This window comes from Salvelinus namaycush, chromosome 14, assembly GCF_016432855.1.
Source record: "Salvelinus namaycush isolate Seneca chromosome 14, SaNama_1.0, whole genome shotgun sequence".
NCBI lineage: Eukaryota > Metazoa > Chordata > Actinopteri > Salmoniformes > Salmonidae > Salvelinus > Salvelinus namaycush.
The window spans coordinates 14580053-14604152 of NC_052320.1; the positions used below are offsets into that span (position 1 = coordinate 14580053).

The window sequence follows — 24100 nt, forward strand, 5'->3', positions numbered from 1 at the left end:
CAGAGCCCCAGTCCCAGCCCCATCCAGAGCCACAGCCCCATCCAGAGCCCCAGTCCCAGCCCCATCCAGAGCCCCAGTCCCAGCCCCATCCAGAGCCCCAGTCCCAGCCCCAGTCCCACACCCCATCCAGAGCCCCAGTCCCAGCCCCATCCAGAGCCCCAGTCCCATCCAGAGCCCCAGTCCCATCCAGAGCCCCAATCCCACCCCCATCCAGAGCCCCAGTCCCAGCCCCATCCAGAGCCCCAGCCCCAGCCCCATCCAGAGCCCCAGTCCCACCCCCACCCCCATCCAGAGCCCCAGTCCCAGTCCCATCCAGAGCCCCAGTCCCACCCCCATCCAGAGCCCCAGTCCCATCCAGAACCCAAGTCCCAGCCCCATCCAGAGCCCCAGTCCCAGTCCCACCCAGAGCCCCAATCCCACCCCAATCCAGAGCCCCAGTCCCAGCCCCATCCAGCGCTTCAATCACAGCCCCAGCCCCATCCAGACCCCGGCCCCATCCAGAGCCCCAGGCCCCGGCCCCATGCCCAGCTCTAGTCCCAGCCACAATCTGCATGGCGCTCATCTTAAGCAGCAACATGGCTCCACTGGGCTTTGACAAAGTAACTTAGTGAATGGATTCCTGCTTTTTCCTCTCCTTTTTCATTCTCTCTCAATTACTCTAGCGCTTCCCTTCTACTTTGTTAATCGTATTCTCTCCCTTTGCTGTATATTATGAAGCAATTTAGCAGCCACGTATTCAATCAATAAGCTATTTATTTTATTTTTTCACTCCAGAAAACCAAGAAGTGTTTTAATCTAGTCTCTTTTTTCAGAAAGTTACAAATACAATATGAGCACATGTAAATGTACCAGTATACAACTCCCTATTCAAAACATTGCACTGCAGTTAACATAGACATGAGAGTAGAACTTTATGAACAGATGAACAACATGTTGTTCACACATCTCCTAGCCACTGGTTTATACTGTGCTGCCATTTGGGCCAGAAGCGGTCACATCAATCACCTGAGAGAATTTTGTCTTTGAGAGATCCAGGAATCTCAGTCATTTGTTTTTCATTTGTTCATGTATGTGTACATGTGTTCCTGTCTGTTTTTCTGATTGCTGTTATGCACTGGGCCAGATGGAGCCCAGATATGAGGCGAATCGCTAGAGACATTGGGGGGACAGTCAGTCGGTTAGCCCATTCACCCATCCAGGATAAGGCTCTGTAGCCACCTTCATCCCCCCCACACAGAGCACAGAGTCATGGGGGGTCTGGGGCAGCGGTTGGCCCACAGCTGCTCCACAGCCAGTCCCACAGAGCGATGAGAATACTCCCCATTCCATTCCAACAGCCTATTATATAAATCTATTGTAGATGAAGAAGGTAGTGGTGTCAACAGAGACAGAAGGGTGGGGGGAGGGGCTGTGGCATCTTGTAACAGTGATGTGGTTTAACATGTTTACCAGGAAGCAGAGCGATCTGTGTCAAAGTGGGCTTTTCACAAGGTTGTGTATTTACACACATACGCATGGTGATCAGTCCCTCGCTAACTCGTGGGACATCTCTAAGTGTCTCTTATACAGAGGTGCCACTGTAGCTACACTACTGTAACCCAGACCAGCACCAGAGAACCAGGCGATACGCATGTAAATACCCAGATCTCCTCCGTACCTAGCGATACTCCAGTCGGGTTCGATCCTCAGGATGGTGGGGTCGTCAGTGTAGTTGTATTTGACCTCTGGGTTCCTCAGCTCAGCAGAGTCGATGTCCACCATGACTGGTGTGCTGCCTGGGGTCAACCCTGCTGGGGTCATACACACTATCTCCCGGGAATTCCTCCTGCAGGGACAGAGAGGGTGGTTAAAGGATGATACAGATGACTGCTTTTCTTGTCAATGTAACTGGTAAAGGTCCAAGATTGTACACCTCTCTCCCTGAAAACTAAATAGCAATACCTGTAAGAACATGAAAGAGCACTGATGATTTGTTCTGTGTGTGTTTCCCATTGGCATTGATTCATACTGTTTGCTGCTAGTCATAACACACAATAACTACAATATCTAATATGAAGCACTGTTGAATGATGCTTGAATTTGTGGGAAAGTGCCACAGTCTTTCTAGGAGTGAAGAGGAGTGATTCTGGTGCGATTCCCAGGTCCTGCCTGGAGACGTGCCTGCAATGTCTCCTCTGATTCCCCTCGCCCCGTTTCCATGGGAACACCCTGATGTACGCTCCACAAACCTTCCCAAGACCGCACATATTTTGACAAAGGTGTTTGTGACAAATAACAAAACAAGAATGAGGCAAACACAGAGAGGAAGAGAGTGAAGAAGACAACACCACAGAAAAAAAGGATAATCGGCTGGATTACCTTTTAATGGAAATAGTGTTTTACTACCCAGGCTAACAGTGTAAACAAAGCTTGGATGAAAACAAAGACCTACTGTAGCGCTGTGAGATGTATGCACATTAGCAAGATTACATGCACATACTGCATATGACATAGGAAAAACACAGACAACGCAGACACTCACACACTGCATCTTAAACACTGACACTTCTAGTCAACAGAAGGCAGGGTGGATCAGCGGGAGGTGGGGGTATTATTAATATTTATATCATTTTTTTAAGGGGGTGGATCAGCTTTAATATTGCAGATAGATTGTAGCTTCCATCAATGTAATTGTCTGCATCATTTCCAATCCCCCATATATATTTTTGCATACATATACATACATACATACATACATACATACATACATACATACATACATACATACATACTACATACATACATACATACATACATACATACATACATACATACATACATACATACATACATACATACATACAGTTGAAGTCTGAAGTGTACATACACCTTAGCCAAATACATTTAAACTCAGTTTTCACAATTCCTGATGTCAGAATAATAGTAGAGAGAATGCTTTATTTCAGCTTTTATTTCTTTCATCAAATTCCCTGTGGGTCAGAAGTTTACATACACGCAATTAGTATTTGGTAGCATTGCCTTTCACTAAATTGGGTGAACTTTGGCCCATTCCCCCTGACAGAGCTGGTGTAACTGAGTCAGGTTTGTAGGCCTCCTTGCACGCACACGCTTTTTCAGTTCTGCCCACAAATTTTCTATAGGATTGATGTCAGGGATTTGTGATGGCCACTCCAATACCTTGACTTTGTTGTTCTTAAGCCATTTTGCCACAACTTTGGAAGTATGCTTGGGGTCATTGTCCATTTATAAGATCCATTCGCCACCAAGCTTTAACTTCCTGACTGATGTCTTGAGATGTTGCTTCAATATATCCGCATAATTTTCCTTCCTCTTGATGCCATCCATTTTGTGAAGTGCACCAGTCTCTCCTGCAGCAAAGCACCCCCACAACAAGATGCTGCCACCTCCGTGCTTCACGGTTGGGATGGTGTTCTTTGGCTTGCAAGCGTCCCCCTTTTTCCTCCAAACATAACGATGGTCATTATGGCCAAACAGTTCTATTTTTGTTTCATCAGACCAGAGAACATTTCTCCAAAAAGTACGATATTTCTCCCCATGTGCAGTTGCAAACCGTAGACTGGCTTTTTTATGGTGGTTTTGGAGCAGGGGCTTCTTCCTTGCTGAGCTGTACTATGTCAATATAGGACTTGTTTTACTGTGGATATAGATACTTTTGAACCTGTTTCCTCCAGCATCTTCACAAGGTCCTTTGCGGTTGTTCTAGGATTGATTTGCACTTTTCGCACCAAAATACGTTCAAGGTGAATGCACCAATTTGTAAGTCGCTCTGGATAAGAGCGTCTGCTAAATGACTTAAAAGTAAATGTAAAATCTCTAGGAGACAGAACGCGTCTCCTTCCTGAGCGGTATGACGGCTGCGTGGTCCCATGGTGTTTATACTTGCGTACTATTGTTTGCACAGATGTGATACCTTCCGGCGTTTGGAAATTGCTCCCAAGGATGAACCAGACTTGTGGAGGTCTACAATTTTTTTTCTGAGGTCTTGGCTGATTTCTTTTGATTTTCCCATGATGTCAAGCAAAGAGGAACTGAGTTTGAAGGTAGGCCTTGAAATATAATCCACGGGTACACCTCCAATTGACTCAAATTATGTCAATTGGCCTATCAAAAGCTTCCAACGCAATGACATCCTTTTCTGGAATTTTCCAAGCTGTTTAAAGGCACAGTCAACTTAGTGTATGTAAACTTCTGACCCACTGGAATTGTGATACAGTGAATTATAAGTGAAATAATCTGTCTGTAAACTATTTTTGGAAAAATGACTTGTGTCATGCACAAAGTAGATGTCTTAACCGACTTACCAAAACTATAGTTTGTTAACAAGAAATTTGTGGAGTGGTTGAAAAACGAGTTTTAATGACTCCAACCTAAGTGTATGTAAACTTCCGACTTCAACTGTACATACACAGAGAAATACATTCATATACACATACAGTGCCAGTGAAAAGTTTAAACACACCTACTCATTCAAGGGTTTATCTTTATTTGTACTATTTTCTATATTGTAGAATAATAGTGAAGAAATCAAAACTATGAAATAACACATATGGAGTCATGTAGTAACCAAAAAAGTGTTAAACAAATCAAAATATATTTTATATTTGATTCTTCAAAGTAGCCACCTGTTGCCTTGATGACAGCTTTGCACACTCTTGGAATTCTCTCAACCATCTTCATGAGGTAGTCACCTGGAATGCATTTCAATTAACAGGTGTGTATTGTTAAAAGTTCATTTGTGAAATTTCTTTCCATCTTAATGCGTTTGAGCCAATCAGTTGTGTTGTAACAAGGTAGGGGTGGTATACAGAAGATAGCCGTATTTGGTAAAAGACCAAGTCCATATTATGGCAAGAACAGCTCGAATAAGCAAAGAGATACAACAGTCCTTCATTACTTTAAGACATGAAAGTCAGTCAATGCGGAAAATGTCAAGAACTTTGAAAGTTTCTTCAAGTGCAGTCGCAAAAACCATTAAGAGCTATGATGAAACTGGCTCTCATGAGGACCGCCACAGGAAAGAAAGACCCAGAGTTACCTCTGCTGCAGAGGATAAGTACATTGAAATTGCAGCCTAAATAAATGCTTCACAGAGTTCAAGTAACAGACACATCTCAACATCAACTGTTCAGAAGACTGCGTGAAATCAGGCCTTCATGGTTGAATTGCTGCAAAGAAACCACTACTAAAGGACACCAATAAGAAGAAGAGACTTGATAAGGGCCAAGAAACACGAGCAATGGACATCAGACTGGTGGAAATCTGTCCTTTGTCTAAATTGGAGATTTTTGGTTCCAACCGCCGTGTCTTGTGAGACGCAAAGTAGGTGAACGGATAATCTCTGCATGTGTGGTTCCCACCGTGAAGCATGGAGGAGGAGGTGTGATGGTGTGGGGGTGCTTTGCTGGTGAAACTGTCAGTGATTTATTTAAAATTCAAGGCACACTTAACAAGCATGGCTACCACAGCATTCTGCAGCGATACGCCATTCCATCAGGTTTGAGCTTAGTGGGACTAACATTTGTTTTTCAACAGGACTGTCACGTCTACTCCCGCTCCTCCTCTCTGGGGCTCGTTGTCGCCAGTTGTCCCACCATTACGCACACCTGCCACCATCGTTACACGCACCTGCGCATCATGATACTCACTTGGACTCCATCACCTTCCTGATTACCTCCCCAATATCTGTCACTCCCTTTGGTTCTTTCGCCAGGCGTTATTGACTCATTCTGTTTCACGCTTTGTGTTTCTTGTTTTGTGCTATGTTTTATTTATTATTACATTTGCACTCCCTCTACTCGCTTCCTGACTCCCAGCGTACACGTTACAGAATAACGCCTCACCAAAGGGAAGCAACAGGGATTTGTAATTTTTTTTACTGGTGACATCGGGTCCAAGGGCAGCTGCCGAAGCAACCGGAGAAGCCTCAGCCGACTCGTCAGGCTTCCATGCCTCAGCTGGCTCGACAGGTTCTCAAGCCTCAGTTGGCCCATCAGGCTTAAATTGCCGAAGCTACCGGGGATGCCTCAGCAAGCTCGGCGGGCTCCCGTGCCTCTCTCGGCCGGCTCGTCCTGGCTCCCGTACCTGCCTCAGCCGGCTCGTCGGGCTCCCGTGCCTGCCTCGTCGGGCTCCCAGTGCCTGCCTCGGCCGGCTCGTCGGGTTCCCACGCCTCGGCCGGCTCTACGGGTTCCTGCGCCTCAGTGGGAATGAGTAGGTGTGTCCAAACTTTTGACTGGTACTGTAAATGGGGGTATTTCACTGATAGTCCTGGCTCTGGTCCAGCAAGAGGTCTAAATTAGTCAGAGGCTGGCCAAGCTATCTCCCCTCAAGCCCCATTTCTCCCCTCACTCACCCTGTATCTCCCCACACTCCCCCTGAACCCCCCCCCCCACTCCCCCTGTATCTCTCCTCCCCTCACTCCCCCTGTATCTCTCCTCTCCTCACTCCCCTCACTGCCCCTGTATGTTCCTTCACCCCACTCCCACTGTATGTCCCCACACTCCCCCTGTACCTCCCCTCACCCTCACTCCTCCTGTATCTCCCCTCACTGCCCCTGTATGTTCCTTCACCCCACTCCCCCTGTATGTCCCCTCACTAACCCCCCCCCCCCCCCGCCCCCGGTAGGAACCTGGCACTCACCCTACCTGGCTGGGCTCTACCTACCTCTCAGCTGCAATGCAGGGCAGCCCCGCTTTCAACAGGCAGTCTGTTAATATTCCTCATACAGGTGTAGACTGAGATCTACTGTACCCTGCACTAGGTGTTGCACAGCAATGGGTCCACTGAGCTAAAGACAGGAAGTATGAATTGACAGACTGACACTCACTTTTTGAAGTGGCAGAGGTGGCGTCCGATGTTGACAGATACAGAGCTGCCGGCATTGAGGTGGTTGCCCTCGATGGTGATCCTGGTGCCCCCTGAGAGAGGGCCCTGGGCAGGCAGCACCCGCGTGAAGAAGGGCGTCTGTAGAAGACACGTTTATTATGCAATCAACAAAATGACCAATAATCATTGTCTAATGTAAGGATCCATCCACCCCTGACCACGGCTGTGTCACCTGGGTGCTACTTACCACGAAGGTGAATGCTCGGGGTGAGAGGGCCCTGTAGTCTGCCAGGCAGTCCCTCACACACACCTCCACGTTGGCCTCCTGCACTCTGTAGCCCGTGGCATCATTTAGCAAACACACAATTCTGTAGGAGAGAGGGGTGATAGTAGGGAAGGTATGAGAGAGAAAAAGGGAGAGGGAGGAGGGGAGAGGAGTTAGGGACACATGGGAAGACACACGTGTTGAGCTCACCTGTAGCTACAGTATAGCTGTCTGATATTTGTGTAGTGATTCCTCCAATTTGAAAGGGAGCATCTACCATCTAAATGCTCTATGGAGAGATTGTTTGATCTATCTACATTCAATTAATGAGCTGTATATATAGGGAGCAGGGAGGTCAAAGGAGAGGAAAGAGAAAGCTGAAGAGGATGTCTATACACTGAGCAGAGGAAGAAGATAATAGACAGGTGAAGAGAGATGGACAGAAGGACAATGTCAACAGGAAGCAGAAGAGGATGAGAGGGGATATACACTGAGAGGAGGAGGGAGATAGAGGACACTTGTAGGAGGCGTGGGTGATGGTGAGAGTGGTGAGTGCCAGGCAGCTGAGCCTCCTCACCTCTCCGAGCTGATGTAGTCCTCTTCGATGGGGATACAGGGCACCTTGCCCAGACGCACTCCTGTCTGGATGTCCCTGAACTGTAGGCCCAGGTTCTCCCCCGTGATGGTCAGTCTGGTGCCCCCCTGTCTCGGCCCTGTCTCCGGAAACAGCTGCAAGACAAACACACAGGGAGGGAGGAAAGGAAGGAGGGAGGGAGAGAAGAAGATCATTGTCAGAACCAATGACTATATGGTTAGAAGTCAGTGAGAGGCAAGGTAAGGCCAACACCTTGTACTGTAAGTCTACGCAGGGCAGACTAAATGGCACTTTGTGTGGGAGACTATGTCTGCTGCTAACGCTCTAGTCTAGAGCACCTGGTTAAATTGTGCTTAGGAGCATTTTTTTAAACTCTTTCCATGGTTAAAGTAGGAAGAAATAGATGTCATTGTTGAACACATTTGTGAGTGTGCTACAAATACTATCATCATATATTCAAATATTGAATAACTTCGACATATTGAATTATGTTATATTATGCTAATTTCCCCATGGTGGACAGAATGTGTTACTACATTACACAGACTAATGTTTTCACCACAAGAATTCCAGGAAATACATATCATTTTTACCTCAGATTTGTGATGTTAGTATTAAAGTTAATAGGCAGCACGATCTCACAAAATCGATTGCTTAAAACGGATCAATATTTTTGGTTTAGTACCAGTGTTTTTGTTATATGTGCCAGTCCGTAGTGGGACTTGTCCACGCTGGCTAGAATATTTTATTAGAAATGTCTCTGGCCTCACTTGAATTCACGGATTTGAGGGTTAATCTATCATTCAAATGAAAGCCAACCCCTGTCGCTATTTAGAAACCGATTTGAGGATTTGTTGAAATGATCTACTCCATTATAAGTTATAAGAGATATAAGTTGATAAGTAGCAATGACAGGTTGTCTTCTATTGACAGATACTGTATGCATACCAAAGTTAATTGAGGTTTATCTGTTAGAAGAGCGCAAACAGTAGTCTACATATCGCAGCAGTTACTGTAGTATCCCAGTTGCATTGATTTCAATACAATATCAACCTGAGTGCTTCATTTGCATGCGCTATTGATTACAGTAGAACAAGCTAATCAATTCCAGTCTTGAGTGACCGCTTGGTAAATATGTGTGCAATTTATAAGGTACTAATTTAGCAAATACAAGTAATCTGAACACAAGTGTAACACGTGTGTAGGGAGTAACTTTTCTTCAAAATGTCAACTTATTAGAGTATATTGATTATGAATATCTAAAACCGGTGTTTGAGACTCGGCCATCAATCAAAAAACAATGACAATAGGAAGCAGCAGCAGTATAATTTTCAAACAATGTTTTAGGAATATAAATGGTACTTTTAACATTCATTTTTACACAGGATTCTACTTTATCAAACTACTGAATGAGCCCAAAAATGTGCTATGATATATTGATTTTGATGATATTAGTGATATAGTGAAAATATGTTTGTCCTGGCTACTCTTTCTCTCACGTTCACCCACACACCATAATCCAGCAAGCCGTGTTTTAATGAAGAAAAATCACCTATCCGCTTTGAAAAACAGAAAAACCTTGTGTGGCGCACAGCGAAAGGCCTCTTCCCCACCTAATTGAAAGTTATTACACCGGCTCCCGCATCGCCATTCTGTAGCAGCGTGTCACACGGCAGCTTCATAATGTGATTTATTTAGCCAAATTACTCCCCGTAACGAGGACAGGTGTGGCATGACAAAACAAATATGATGACTGATGTGAGGCGGCAGCGTCCGGGAGGCGGCCTCTAACAACCATCACGAGGTAATTATGGGTAATCTCACTGGCTGCCTGTTCCACAACCTGGTTGGCTGGGCAGAGCGTGTCAGGGAAACGGCGCCCTGGCGTGTCCTGAGGCATTATTGCGTTTCATTGGCTGGCCACCCCTGGGTTCTGTAGTGGCCCCAGTAGCAATCCCCAGCGGCTAGGCTTTCACAGGCAGCCTAACCTCACTCAGCCCCAGCGCTATGCCTCTACCACATAATGACATGGCAGCGGTGCTGTATCCTGTAAAAGCAGAGTGGGGCAGAATGGTGGTTGCTAGAGGTCTGTGCTGTAGGCCGTCAAACCAGTGTGGAGCAGGGCTACAGCAGGGTGACGCCAGTGTGGTTGGACTGGGAACTAGGGACACATGCCCACATGGGCTTAGGCAGGCTGTAAATTGGGTTGTTACTGTATTCAAAGAGAGGCTGGGGAAGGAAGACAGTTATGCTGACAGCCAATGGTAGGAGACCATGTTTCTGGAACCACTCAACACATAGGCAACATCATTTAGAGAAATACAGTGTATTGCATAGCTGTCAAACACAGTATGAACCTACCCTGACACTGCCAAATTGTGTAGTGTAGTTTTGGTCAGGGAGGAGTGAGGGGGTTGTAATGAGGGGGGTGAAGCTGAGGGGCGACTCCTATACCCATAATAACAACTACAACAGTGTGAATGGTGGAGCAGATGTCCTCTATTTGGTTCCTGCTTTTTATCTTACAGGCTGCAATCTCCCTCAGAAAGCATTGTAAACAGACCTCATAGGGTCTGACACACACATTGTCTGTGATCTTCAGAGGCGTCTGTGCTCTCGCCTTTCTAGTTTGTTTGCTCATCTTATGAGTTCTCAGTCTGACCCCTGGGAACCTCTAGGACCTGTCATGATGAAAACACTGGCCTCTGAACACTGAACTCTGAACACTGGTCTCTGAACTCTGAACACTGAACTGAAGTTAAAACGGTGAAGTAGGGTGTTTTAATTGGTTTCAGAGGGGTCGTTTCACATGACCCCCCACCCCCCACACCCTGAGAGAAGGAGAGAGAGAGAGCGAGTGAGAGAGAGAGAGAAAGAGAATGAGCAATAAGAGCCCATTTATACAGCAGAATACCTCATTGCTCCACGTGGATTGAAACATGGACATGACAGTTGGAGATGGATTTTGGCCACAGTAGGAACATACAGGAGCTAGATTACTCTGAAGAATCCTTAACTCAATGTGCTGAGCCCCACTCCACCACTCCTATAGTTCTTCACTTTCGTACACCCCTCTCAATCCCCTTCTCTCTCTAATCACACCCCCCTCTTCCTCTGAATAAAACAAGAATCCCCTTGCACACGCACGACAGAACAACAGATGTATATTTTACGTGCTGAAGTGTCAAATCAAATCCAGGGTGCTCTCTAACAAGGGGGTCGGGGGATAGAGAGACAATAAGTAGCACAGGAACATCCCTCCTACCCACTCACTCTCAGCTAAGTGCATTCACTCTGATATAATATTTATCTGAGACAACTCACACACACACAAACACACACAGAACCAGGAACAGAGCACCGGCCTAGGCTGAGGGAGGGATGGAGAGGAGAGAGGGAGGGTTGGTTATTATGGGGGGAGAGACACTAGCTGAGGGGGGACTCCTGTCCCCCTTCCTCTTATCAGATGTAGCCTCATTCCGGCGCTTTGTCTTCCCCGTTCCTCCAGAGTGGGAGGAGGAAAAGAGAGGCGTAAGAGCTATTCAGACCCCTTTGTGATGGATTGGGAAGGGAGGGTAGAATGTTTGGGCCCTCTGAGTACCGACTAGCAGTCGAGATGTCAGTCAAAATTCATGAGATGCTCCTTATTGACGGACAATGAGGAGGAAGAGAAAAATAATTAAATTACTTGCACCACTCTGGGGCTCCTATTGCAATGAAGAAAGAGCTGGGAAATCCTGGTTAAATACTCTAATATTCCAAATGAAATTACCAGCTAATCCACCTGCTAATATAAAGAGGCACACAGTCCCCATCATATGAATAAAGAGAGACAGAGAAAGGGATGGAGAGAGAGACAGAGAGAGAGCGAGAGAAAGGGATGGAGAGAGAGCGAGAGAAAGGGATGGAGAGAGAGCGAGAGAAAGGGATGGAGAGAGAGAGAGAGAGAGACAGAGAGAGTGAGAGAAAGGGATGGAGAGAGAGCGAGAGAAAGGGATGGAGAGAGAGCGAGAGAGAGAGACGAGAGAAAGAACGACAATGTAAAAAAGATGAAGACAAGAGAATGAAACCATTTGAAAAAGGGAAAGAGAGTTGTTAAAGAGGAACATGTTATCTCTCATGAGGTTGATGTAACATGGAGTCAAGGTCCTCTGCTCTTTGTTACAACCATATCACAGAGCAGCTGCCTTTCAGCTTGTAAGGTGGGCTGCTTTCATGACCATAGGGTGCCATTTCAGAGAGACAGAGAGATCACTACCGAATGACGCAACGACCTATCAAGCATTTTTATGTATTCATTCTCTTTACTGCGGAATTTCCTTTCAGTTGGCACCTTCCCCTCCCTCCTCTTCCTCTCCTTCCTTCCCTCCTTCCGTCTTGTGAACTCTGTCTGAGAGAGAGAGAGAGAGAGAGAGGCAGGCATCGTGGAGGGATTACTTCCTGTGCCAGTGCCAATTATCCAATATCTGGGATTTATAATGTGCTGAAACACTAGCTGCCTCTCCAGAGTAGATTAAAGGACGCAGACACACACACTAACACAACACTCTGCATTTGCCCCCAAGCAAGGTGTCAGGTGCAGCAAATATACTGCAAATAGCAATAATAGAGGAATGAGTTGGATTTGTTCTTGAATGGGGTGAGGTTAAATCAGGAGTAGGCGGAGTGTGGGCTGGGCTTGTTGCTGTGTGTAGGTGGTATGGATGTAATCAGCTATAAACGCATTGTGAGGTTTAGCACTAGAGCAGAGAAGGACGGAGATAGAGAGAGAGAGTGACAGAGAGAGAGAGGGAGAGATACAGAGATAGAGACAGCAAGAGAGAGAGACAGAGACAGAGAGAGACAGAGAGAGAGAGAGAGACAGCGAGAGAGAGAGAACAGTAGTCTGGTACACAGCCAGCATCAGATCTTTACTGAGGCACAGATCAACAGATGACCACCGTCCATCCAATCCAGCTATACGAAAGAGCCTCGTAGCACTCACGTCCGTAGCCAAGAAGCATACTGCCCCAATAGATCCACAGATGACGCAATCTCAATCGCACTCCACACTTCCCTTTCCCACCTGGGCAAAGGAACACCTATGTGAGAATGCTGTTCATTGACTACAGCTCAGCATTCAACACCATAGCGACCACAAAGCTCATCACTAAGCTAAGGACCCTGGGACTGAACACCTCCCTCTGCAACTGGATCCTGGACTTCCTGACGGGCCATCCCCAGGTGGTAAGGGTAGGTAGCAACACATCTGCCACGCTGATCCTCAACACGGGGGCCCCTCGGGTGCGTGTTTAGTCCCCTCCTGTACGCCCTGTTCACCCATGACTGCGTGGCCAAGCACGACTCCAACAACATCATTAAGTTTGCTGACAACACAACAGTGGTAGGCCTGATCACCGACAAAGATGAGACAGCCAATAGGGAGGAGGTCAGAGACCTGGCCGTGTGGTGCCAGGACAACAACCTCTCCCTCAATGTGTGCAAGACAAAGGAGCTGATCATGGACTACAGGGAAAGGAGGGCCAAACACACCCCCATTCACATCGATGGGGCTGTAGAGGAGCGGGTCGAGAGCTTCAAGTTCCTTGGTGTCCACATCACTAACAAACTATCATGGTCCAAACACACCAAGACAGTCATGAAGAGGGCATAACAAAACCTATTCCCCCTCAGGAGACTGAAAATATTTGGTATGGGTCCACAAATCTTCAAAAATTTCTACAGCTGCACCATCGAGAGCATCCTGACCGGTTGCATCACCGTCTGGAATGGCAACTGCTTGGCCTCCGACAGTAAGGCGCTACAGAGGGTAGTGCGTACAGCCCAGTACATCATGGGGACCAAGCTTCCTGCCATCCAGGACCTATATAGGCGGTATCAGAGGAAGGCCCAAAAAGTCCCCCAAGTCATAGACTGTTCTCTTTGGTACCGCACGGCAAGCGGTACCGGAGCGCCAAGTCTAGATCCAAAAGGCCCCTTAACAGCGGCTAACCCCAAACCATAAGACAACTTAATATTTGATCAAATGGCCACCTGGACTATTTACATTGACCCCCCCCCCCCCTTTGTTTTTACAATGCTGCTACTCACTGTTTATTATCTATGCATAGTCACTTTACCCCTACGTAATTAACTCGACTAACCTGTACCCCAGCACATTGACTTGGTACCGGTACTCCCTGTATATAGCCTCGTTATTGTTATTTTATTGTGTTACTTTTGATAGTATTTTTTACTTTTAGAATATATCTTTTTTTCTTTTACCCCCTTTTTCTCCCCAATTTCAATATTTTCTCATCACTGCAACTCACCAACGGGCTCGGGAAAGGCGAAGGTCGAGTCATGCGTCCTCCAAAATATGACCCGCCAAACCGCGCCTCTTAACACCCGCCCGCTTAACCCCGAAGCCAGCTGCAGCAACATGTCGGAGGAAACACCGTTCAACTGACAACCAAGGTCAGCCTAGAGGTGCACGGCCCACCACAAGGAGTCACTAGAGGGCGATGAGCCAAGTAAAGCCCCCCGGCCAAACCCTCCCCTAACCCAGACGACACGGGGCCAATTGTGCGCCGTCCTATGGGACTCCTGTTGTGATACAGCCCGGGATCGGAACCAGGTCTGTAGTGACGCCTCTAGCACTGCGATGCAGTGCTTTAGACAGCTGCGCCACTCGGAAGGCCAAGTAAATATTTTCTTGAACTGCACTGTTGGTTAAGGGCTTGTAAGTAAGCATTTCACTGTAAGATCTACACATGTTGTATTCGGCGCATGTGACAAATAAAGTTTGATTTGAACTGGATCCTACTGCACACCCACACCCACACACACCTAGAGCCTGTCTCACCTTGGTGATCTTTGGGTGTGTACAGCGGCTGTTGCCGGCGGTGGCGTGCATCCAGCTACTCTCCAGCGGCGCACACTCCTGTCTCAGAGAACACTTCTTCTCCTGAACACACCAGCCACACTCGAACCTGGGGTCAGCCTTCAGACACATCCCACAGCTGTCCCGCAGCGCATAACACTTATACAGGTGGGCTGAAACACAGTGAGAACAGAGAGAGAGAAGGAGAGATAGAGGTGAATATCATTGTTGTTGTTTGAGACTAAGTTTCAACACCTTGCATTTCACCTTCATGCTGTGGTATGAGAAACAAGCATTAAAATAAGACACGAAAACACCTAATTCCCTTGTTGTTGTGTTGTTTGGGGGGGCACTAATGCTCAGAGTTATGCTTTTAAAAGAATTAGCAATTAGCAGTAAGAATTGAGAGAGAGGAGAAAGAGAAAGAAGGAGAGAGAGGGGAGAGAGAAATAGATAGAGAAAGTGAGAGGGAGAGAGAGATAGAAAACAAAAGAGAGATGGTGAAAAAAGAACATCATGGCACGGCGCTCCACAGACAGCCGCAGGACTTCAAAGGAGACGGCGTATCCATCCACCCGCCGCGGACCTGCCTGCTAATCTCATTTGCCACGGCTAAGCTTAAAAGTAGCGCGGTGCTAATTAAACTGAACCAAATTAATGATTTAATTACATTAAGATTTCCACTTTACACCAAGGCAAAAGTGGGCTTTCTCGGGCAGTCTGGCAGAGATGGATAATTCACCGTGATTCACGGAGGGAGGAAGGGAGGGACAGAGACAAATAGAGAAAAACACAGGGAAGGGTGAGGAAAGGAAAGGGAAGGGAAGGTCTTTGTTGGGCTTGAATAAAGCAGGGCTAGTTTGAAATTTAGTTTCGGGATGTTTCAACGTGTCAAATTAAGCGTGGAAGTTTGGGCAGAGTACAATGTAACTGGCCTTTGCACAGCAGGTACTAAGAAAGTTTAGATTCTTAATTTCTGTTCCAGCTTTAACAAATGCTACTATGGAAGAGACTGTATTCCAACATCAGGAAATGGGTGTGTCATTACAGATTTTGTGACAATCCATAGGCAGTAGAATAAAGAGGGCTAAAGTCTCAGCATCCAAGGTGATGCAAAAGGACATGATGCTCCACTGAGTGCTTGTTAAAACCTCTACTTATCTTATATTACTGAGAGAAAGGGGTCCATTTAATCCACAATCCTTTCATGTAAAGGCTTTTAGAGCAGTCAGACAGACACTTCAGCCTTGTACAGGCCCAGCCCCCACAACACCAAATCAGGTCACGCTCAAGCAGCAATATGCAGAGTGAGTTCGCAAATGCCAATTAACAAATGAGGCCAAGCGATAAACGTAATTCGACATAAAGCATGTGTTTAGATCAAATAACCTTGATCCAATGACCAGAATGGGGTGTCTAAAATACGGCGTGAGGATGCGGGAGACATCATGATATTACTTCTATCCACTCTAAATAGAAAGGATATAATCCTAGCTGGAGACCCCCAGCTACACCACATGGTGGGGAAACAGAGGATGGATCCATACCCCATTGGTAAAAGATAACTCCATGTGACACCATTCTGTATACTTCTGGCCCTTCTTTGGACACTGTGTTAACTAACCTCCAGACGAGCTTCAATGCCATTATAACTCTCCTTCCGTGGCCTCCAACTGCTCTTAAATGCAAGCAAAACTAAATGCATGCTCTTCAACCGATCGCTGCCCACACCTACCCACCCGTCCAGCGTCACTACTCTGGATGGTTCTGACTTAGAATATGTGGACAACTACAAATACCTAGGTGTCTGGTTAGACTGTAAACTCTCCTTCCAGACCCACATTAAGCATCTCCAATCCAAAATTAAATCTAGAATCGGCTTCCTATTTCGCAACAAAGCATCCTTCACTCATGCTGCTAAACATACCCTTGTAAAACTGACTATCCTACCGATCCTTTACTTCAGCGATGTCATTTACAAAATAGTCTCCAACACTCTACTCAGCAAATTGGATGCAGTCTATCACAGTGCCATCCATTTTGTCACCAAAGCCCTATATACTACCCACCACTGCGACCTGTATGCTCTCGTTGGCTGGTCCTCGCTACATATTCGTCACCAAACCCACTGGCTCCAGGTCATCTATAAGTCGTTGCTAGGTAAAGCCCTGCCTTATCTCAGCTCATTGGTCACCATAGCAGCACCCGCCCGCAGCACGCGCTCCAGCAGGTATATTTCACTGGTCACCCCCAAAGCCAATTCCTCCTTTGCCCGCCTTTCCTTCCAGTTCTCTGCTGCCAATGACTGGACCGAACTGCAAAAATCACTGAAGCTGGAGAATCATATCTCCCTCACTAGCTTTAAGCACCAGCTGTCAGAGCAGCTCACAGATCACTGCACCTGTACATAGCCCATCTGTAAATAGCCCATCCAACTACCTCATCCTCATACTGTTATTTATTTTGCTCCTTTGCACCCCAGTACCGCTACTTGCACACTCATCTTCTGCACATCTATCACCCCAGTGTTTAATTTGCCATACTGTAATAATTTCACCAATATGGCCTATTTATTGCCTCACCCCCCTTATCCTACCTCATTTGCACACACTGTATATAGACTTTCTGTATTGTATTATTTACTGTATGTTTGTTTATTCCATGTGTAACTCTGTGTTGTTGTTTGTGTCGCACTGCTTTGCTTTATCTTGGCCAGGTCGCAGTTGTAAATGAGAACTTGTTCTCAACTAGCCTACCTGGTTAAATAAAGGTGAAATATATATACATGTATATATATTTTTAAATGTGTTAGGATGTTTATCTTAAACGCAGTGCTACTCAACTATCTTTCCCCTAGTGATGACTGAGACCTGGCTCTCCATTCAGCAGGATGAGCCTCCTAAGCAGCAATAGTAGGATCTGACCCCAGACCAGCCAGATCACAGAGGAACAAAGGCCCAAATCGTGTTCTCTTCCTCGAATTCCATCCATCCCTCTCTTTATTTATTTATCACCACTCTATTCATCTGCAGCATGTTGTTTTGGAGGGAGTTACTGCAAACAGCGCTGGGAGAGATAAGCATTATTGAACCCAGCGGGGCCTAGCAAGAGGCGTAGCCATGCGTAAAAACACTTTAATTCCCTTTCAAAGGCGTGCTGCTGGAGAGGAAGGGGCTCCTCCAATTGGATCTTAGGGATTTAAAAGAGTGTAGCGACGAGGGGAGAGAGGAGAGGAGGGGAGAGAGGAGAGGAGAGGAGGGGAGAAGGGAGAGGAGGGGAGAGAGGAGAGGAGGGGAGAGAGGGGAGGTGAGGAGGGGAGAGAAGAGGAGGAGAGAGAGGAGAAGAGGGGAGAGAGGAGAGGAGGGGAGAAGGGAGAGGAGGGAAGAGGGGAGTGAGGAGGGAAAAGAGAAGAGGAGGAGAGAGGAGAAGAGGGGAGAGAGGAGAGGAGGGGAGGGGAGAGGGGAGGTGAGGAGGGGAGAGAGAAGAGGAGGAGAGAGGGGAGGGGAGAGAGGAGGGGAGAGAGGAGGGGAGAGAAGAGAGGAGGGAGGAGAGGAGGTGAGAGGAGAGGAGGTGAGAGAGGAAAAGAGGGGAAAGAGGAAAGGAGGAGAGAGAGGAGATTAGGGGAGAAGGGAGGAAAGAGGTAGAGGGGAGGTTTTACCTTGTATGTTGAAGGGGTTGTCGATGACTTGGTTGCCATTCCACACCACAGAGAGATCCACAGGCAGGTCACTGATGTCATTACCCTCATAGTCGTACTGGAAAGAGGGAGAGAAAGAGAAACAAACATTGATCAGTATCTACAGGCCTCATGGAGCCTGAACATTCAGTGTCAGTATTCACATCACTATGTGTGAAACAGAGCCAGATTGGTATGATAGAAGGGGAGTAAGAGAAAGAGGAGAGAACCTCACTCTTCACCCAATCACAACACGTGCACCCAGAAACCCCCTCAAAGAACAAACTTTCTCATAAATATGAACAGACACACAAACACACCCATCAGGTTTCCAATACCAATACTACACATCCAGTGCATATAGAGGTATATGTTGAGTTGAGGGGGAGGGAGAATGGGAGCGAAAGGAGGATGGAAATCTGGATAAATCTAAATGACTGTGAGGAGGCCATTAATTTACACATGAAATAAGTGGCAGAATTTAGGCGTGAAGAACGATGCCGAGGAGTAAGTGAAATTGGCATTTTCAATTTGTTCCCTGACACGTCTCATTTGGGCCCTGCGCTTCCTCCCAGCCTTGTGCCTCTTCCCATGGGCACCCAGTCAAATCAAATCAAATCAAAGTTGATTGGTTGTGTATAGAGATTTGCAGGTGTTATAGCAGGTGCAGGTAAATGCTTATGTTACTAGCTCCAACAGTGCAGTAGAATGTCTCGTAAATACAATACAAACACAAAATAAAATAAAAATATATATGAACAAAAATCATGAAATAACAGAAAGGGACCAATTAACAATCCTGAGTAGATATATTAGAGGGAGCATGTGTCAGAATGCAGAATATAAATATGTGGAGTGTATAGACAGTATATCATTGGAATGAAAATGGTATGTACAGTAGTAGGTATATTACAATGGGCTATGTTGAGAATACAGTATATACTGTACATACACAGTGAGTAAACAACAGTAAATAAACAGAATATGAGGTGGCCAGCATTCAATGACTCTATATACCTGGGGCATTAGTCTCAAGGTACAGGGCTGAGTACCGGGCAGGCAGCCGATTAGTGATGTCTGATGGCAAGCTGTAGCGTCTCCGTGCTAGAAGGTAGTGAGAGTGAACAGACCGTGGCTCGGGTGGCTGAAGTCCTTGATGATCTTTTTGGCCTTCCTTTGACACCGAGTGTTCTAAATGTCCTGGAGGGCCGGCAGCATGTTCCCGTGAAGCGTTGGGTTGACCGCACTACCCTCTGGAGAGCCATGCGGTTGAGGGCGGTGCATTTGCCGTACCAGGCAGTGATGCAGCCCGACAGAATGCTCTCAATGCTGCATTTGTAGAAGTGTGTCAGGGTCTTAGAGGCCATACTGAATTTCTTCAGCCGCCTGTGGTTGCGCCTTCTTCACCAAGGCGGCTGCCATTTCAGGTCCTCAGTGATGTGCACGCCACGCTTTGACCCTCCGCTGCGGCCCCGTCGATGTGGATGGGGGCGTGCCCCCTCTTCTGTCTCCTGTAGTCCACGATCAGCTCCTTTGTTTTTTGACATTGAGGAAGAGGTCATTTTCCTGGCCCACTCCGCCAGGGCTCTAACCTCTTCCCTGTAGGCCAGGGGTCCCCAATTACATCCAGCTGTGGGCCGTTTTTTCCTTGAGCGGATGGTCGGGGGCCAGAACATAGTAATAGATCATTTGTACACTGCAAATTGACCGTACTAATCCCAAACAGATATAGTATAACTTTGACAAAAACAGAATTATTAACATTTTTAATTACATTCTGATACGACCAAATTTGCCTCTATTTATGCGTGGGAATAGTTGGGAACAGATTTCCTCAGTTAAAATCACTTTGAGCTGATTTCCTGATGATTTTATATCCAACAGAAAAGTTGGGGGACCAAATAAAATCCCCCTGCTGTAGGCTGTCTCGTCGTTGTTGGTAATCAGGACTCCCACTTTCGTGTCGTCAGCAAACTTGATGACTGAGTTGGAGTCGTGTGTAGCCACGCAGTCATGGGTGAACAGGGAGTACAGGAAGGGGCTGTGTTGAGGGTCAGCATAGAGGAGGTGATGTTGCCTACCCTCACCACCTGGGGTCGGCCCGTCAGGAAGTCCAGGACCCAGTTACACAGGGAGGACTTCAGACCCAGGGCCCGGAGCTTAGTGACAAGCTTGGAGAGAACTATGGTGTTGAAAGCAGAGCTGTAGTTGATGAACACCATTCTCACATACAGTAGCTATTCCTCTTGTCAAGGTGGGATAAGGCGCTGTGCAGTGCGAGGAATTTGTTGGGGCGGTATGCAAATTGTAGTAGGTCTAATCTATCGGGCAAGTTGGAGGTGATATGGTCCTTGACTAGCCTCTCAAACCACTTCACGATGGCAGAGCTGTGTGCTATGGGGCAATATTCATTTAGTTCAGTTACCTTGATGCAAGTGGGGATTACAGACTGGGATAGGGAGAGGTTGTATGTCTGTGAAGACTCCATTTTGCTGGTCTGCGCATGCACTGAGGACACGGCTTGGTATGCCTTCTGGGCCGGCAGCCTTGAGAGGGTTAACACGTTTGAAAGTCCTACTCACATCGGCTACAGAGATCAGTCAGAGAGTGGGCTGAGGTCTAACACACACTGTACTGTATGTACAGACCCCAGGAGCCCTTCACCCAGACTTTCTGGCCCAGCCTCCAACCTACGCATAGCCTGGCCATAAAGGCCAACCCCTAACCCACTCAATTAACACTGGTCTCCACATCTTATGCTGCATTGTTTATTTAGTTGCTTTCAGCTGTATTTACAGCCTTATTCAGTGATCTGACCTGAAAACTCCTATTTTGACTCACTCTACATCCAAAATGTCCCTTGCCTCTGTTACAAGAACCCATCTGGTCATTTTGACCTCAACCACTCTTGTCTGTTAAATCACAACACTAAACTGTGCAGGACATGGGATCCCACCCCAGCCCCCTACCCTGCCCATTCATCATTAATGAGTGAAGGCCATGGACACCAGCAGTCTAACCCTGCTCCTGACACATCTCTGTGGTAGGCCCACATTAAACTTTAAACGCCACGATTAGTCCGCCTGCGACACAACGGCCACCAACCACCAAGACGCCCTGTTCTCCTTGCCGCCACCACCCTGCTTTATTTATGTGCCCATTTACAAGATGCCAATGACCCCATGATGCTAGCGTGACACCAACTCAACGCCATGTCACTCACATGCACCAGACAGGTGGTTTACTGCAGGACCAGCCAGCACCAGGATAGAGATGGGAGAGAGTCAGGACTGGTGTCTCTTCACACCTAGATAGCTGGGAGAGAGTCAGGACTGGTGTCTTCATCACACCTAGAGAGCTGTTCCACTCTGTTCCTATGTGCTCCTCTCCGTGCTCCACTCTTATCCACTCTGTTCCTCTCTGTTCCTCCCTGTTCCTCCCTGTTCCTCCCTGTTCCTCTCTGTTCCACTCTGTTCCTCTCAGGTCCTCTCAGTTCCTCTCAGTTCCTCTCAGGTCCTCTCAGTACCTCCTCTGTTCCAGGATGAGTAATCATGCTCATGACTATGTCCTGGCCGGTATGTGGAGGCTGTTGTGTGAAATGAATCAGCCATGCGAACAGAGAAAACCCAAGGTGAGCAGTAACATGTCCCTGACCTCATTAAGAACAACATACACATGAACCAGCATTTCATTCTTTATCATCTTTCCTCTCAATTAATTGTCTCCTGGAATTGCATGTCCTGGGCTATTCATATAGAGAGGAGGGCGCTCTGGTGTGTTTGTGAGTGTGAATGTGTGTGTGTAGGCTGGATATCCTGTGTCTGCTGGGCAGAAAAGTGCTGATGTTAACAAAACAGGCCAGATGCTGCTCGGGAGAGGTGGAAGAACCCAGTGCCTTTGTGCAGGTCACCCACAGATAATTAGTCATTTTGAAGGGGTACCTGCATGTGTGGTTAAAACATCAGCGAGGGGCCCGCCCCCAGCCCACCTAAGCAATGTTACTGAGAAACCCCCTTCCCCTCCTCTAGATGCCATCGCTCTCTCGCTTTCTGTCTCTCTCTCTTTGTCTCTCTCTCTGTCTCTCTCGTTGTCTCTCTCTTTGTATCTATCTTTGTCTCTCTCTCTGTCTCTCTCGCTGTCTCTCTCGCTGTATCTCTCGTTGTCTCTCTCTCTTTCTCTCTCTTTGTCTCTCTCTCTGTCTCTCTCTTTGTATCTCTCTTTCTCTCTCTGTCTCTCTCTCTCTGACTCTTTATGTCTGTCTATCTATCTGTCTGTCTGTCTGTCTCTTTATGTCTGTCTGTCTGTCACTTTATGTCTGTCTGTCTGTCTCTTTATGTCTGTCTGTCTTTTTATGTCTGTCTGTGTGTCTCTTTATGTCTGTGTGTCTGTGTGTCTGTGTGTCTGTCTGTCTGTCTGTCTGTAAGTCTCTGTCTATTTATGTCCGTCTGTCTGTCTGTCTCTATATGTCTGTCTGTCTGTCACTTTATGTCTGTCTCTTTATGTCTGTCTGTTTGTCTGTCTGTCTGTCTCTTTATGTCTGTCTGTCTGTCTGTCTGTCTGTCTGTCTGTCTGTCTGTCTGTCTGTCTGTCTCTTTATGTCTGTCTGTCTGTCTCTTTACGTCTGCCTGTCTGTCTCTTTATGTCTGTCTGTCTGTCTCTTTATGTCTGTCTGTCTGTCTGTCTTTTTATGTCTGTCTGTGTGTCTCTTTATGTCTGTCTGTCTCTTTATGTCTGTCTGTCTGTCTCTTTAAATCTGCCTGTCTGTCTCTTTATGTCTGTCTGTCTGTCTCTTTATGTCTGTTTGTCTGTCACTTGATGTCTGTCTCTTTATGTCTGTCTGTTTGTCTCTTTCTGTCTGTCTGTCTGTCTGTCTGTCTGTCTGTCTGTCTGTCTGTCTGTCTGTCTGTCTGTCTGTCTGTCTGTCTGTCTGTCTGTCTGTCTGTCTGTCTGTCTGTCTGTCTGTCTCTTTCTGTCTGTCTGTCTCTTTCTGTCTGTCTGTCTGTCTGTCTGTCTCTTTCTGTCTGTCTGTCTCTTTATGTCTGTCTGTCTGTCTCTTTATGTCTGTCTGCCTGTCTCTTTATGTCTGTCTGTTTGTCTCTTTATGTTTGTCTCTTTATGTCTGTCTCTTTATGTCTGTCTCTTTATGTCTGTTTGTCTGTGTCTGTCTGTCTGTCTGTCTGTCTGTCTGTCTGTCTGTCTGTCTGTCTGTCTGTCTGTCTGTCTGTCTGTCTGTCTGTCTGTCTGTCTGTCTCTCTGGGGCAGGAATGTACCTGTTTCTATTCCATTTATAAGCCCATGCAACATACCCCAGCAGCATTTGAATTGAATAAAATGAAGTTGCTGCATGAAAGATGTCTTATTATATGGCGCGTGTATGTTGTCTGTGGGTTTACGCGTACACGTGTGCCTGTATGTTAACATGCCTGTGTAATATAAATACATTAATATGTCTACCAGAATCTAGATGCACAAGCAATTCTGGTTGTACCATAAATCACTTAAAAACAGGCCAATATTGTGCTGATGCTGGGCGTCCAGAGTCTGGTACAGCTAGTTAGAGTGTTCATGGGAAGCATTTCCATATGCCTGATTCTGGAGTTTTAAACCCCACTGGAAAACTGTGTATGCTATCTATACATACAGTACTGTATGTGCTTATGTGTCCATGAATGTGTATCGAGGCATGTGAGAGTGTATGTCCCTGCTGTGCAAGAATGTGCGATTGTGTGTTAAATGCAAGCACTAGGTTCAATAATGCATAAACAGACAGTGAACAAGTCTTATTGGCTCAATCCTTCTCAGATCTGAGACATGGCCAGACTAGGCTGTGTGTGTACTCCACAGGTAATACATGATAAT

The 24100-nt window shown here is 46.7% G+C and overlaps 1 protein-coding gene across 1 annotated transcript in view; it reads right to left on the reverse strand.

Annotated features, from left to right (window-relative positions):
- The window catches only part of plxna1a (plexin A1a), a 238802-nt gene that overhangs the window by 28499 nt on the left and 186203 nt on the right, over nucleotides 1-24100 (reverse strand). The window contains exons 10-15 of the mRNA XM_039008029.1: nucleotides 18224-18320; nucleotides 14548-14738; nucleotides 7686-7837; nucleotides 7091-7211; nucleotides 6845-6981; nucleotides 1658-1825 (exon numbers count right to left, since the gene is read on the reverse strand). Coding sequence (XP_038863957.1) covers nucleotides 1658-1825; nucleotides 6845-6981; nucleotides 7091-7211; nucleotides 7686-7837; nucleotides 14548-14738; nucleotides 18224-18320 — 866 coding nt within the window. The remainder of the gene's footprint in view (nucleotides 1-1657; nucleotides 1826-6844; nucleotides 6982-7090; nucleotides 7212-7685; nucleotides 7838-14547; nucleotides 14739-18223; nucleotides 18321-24100) is intronic.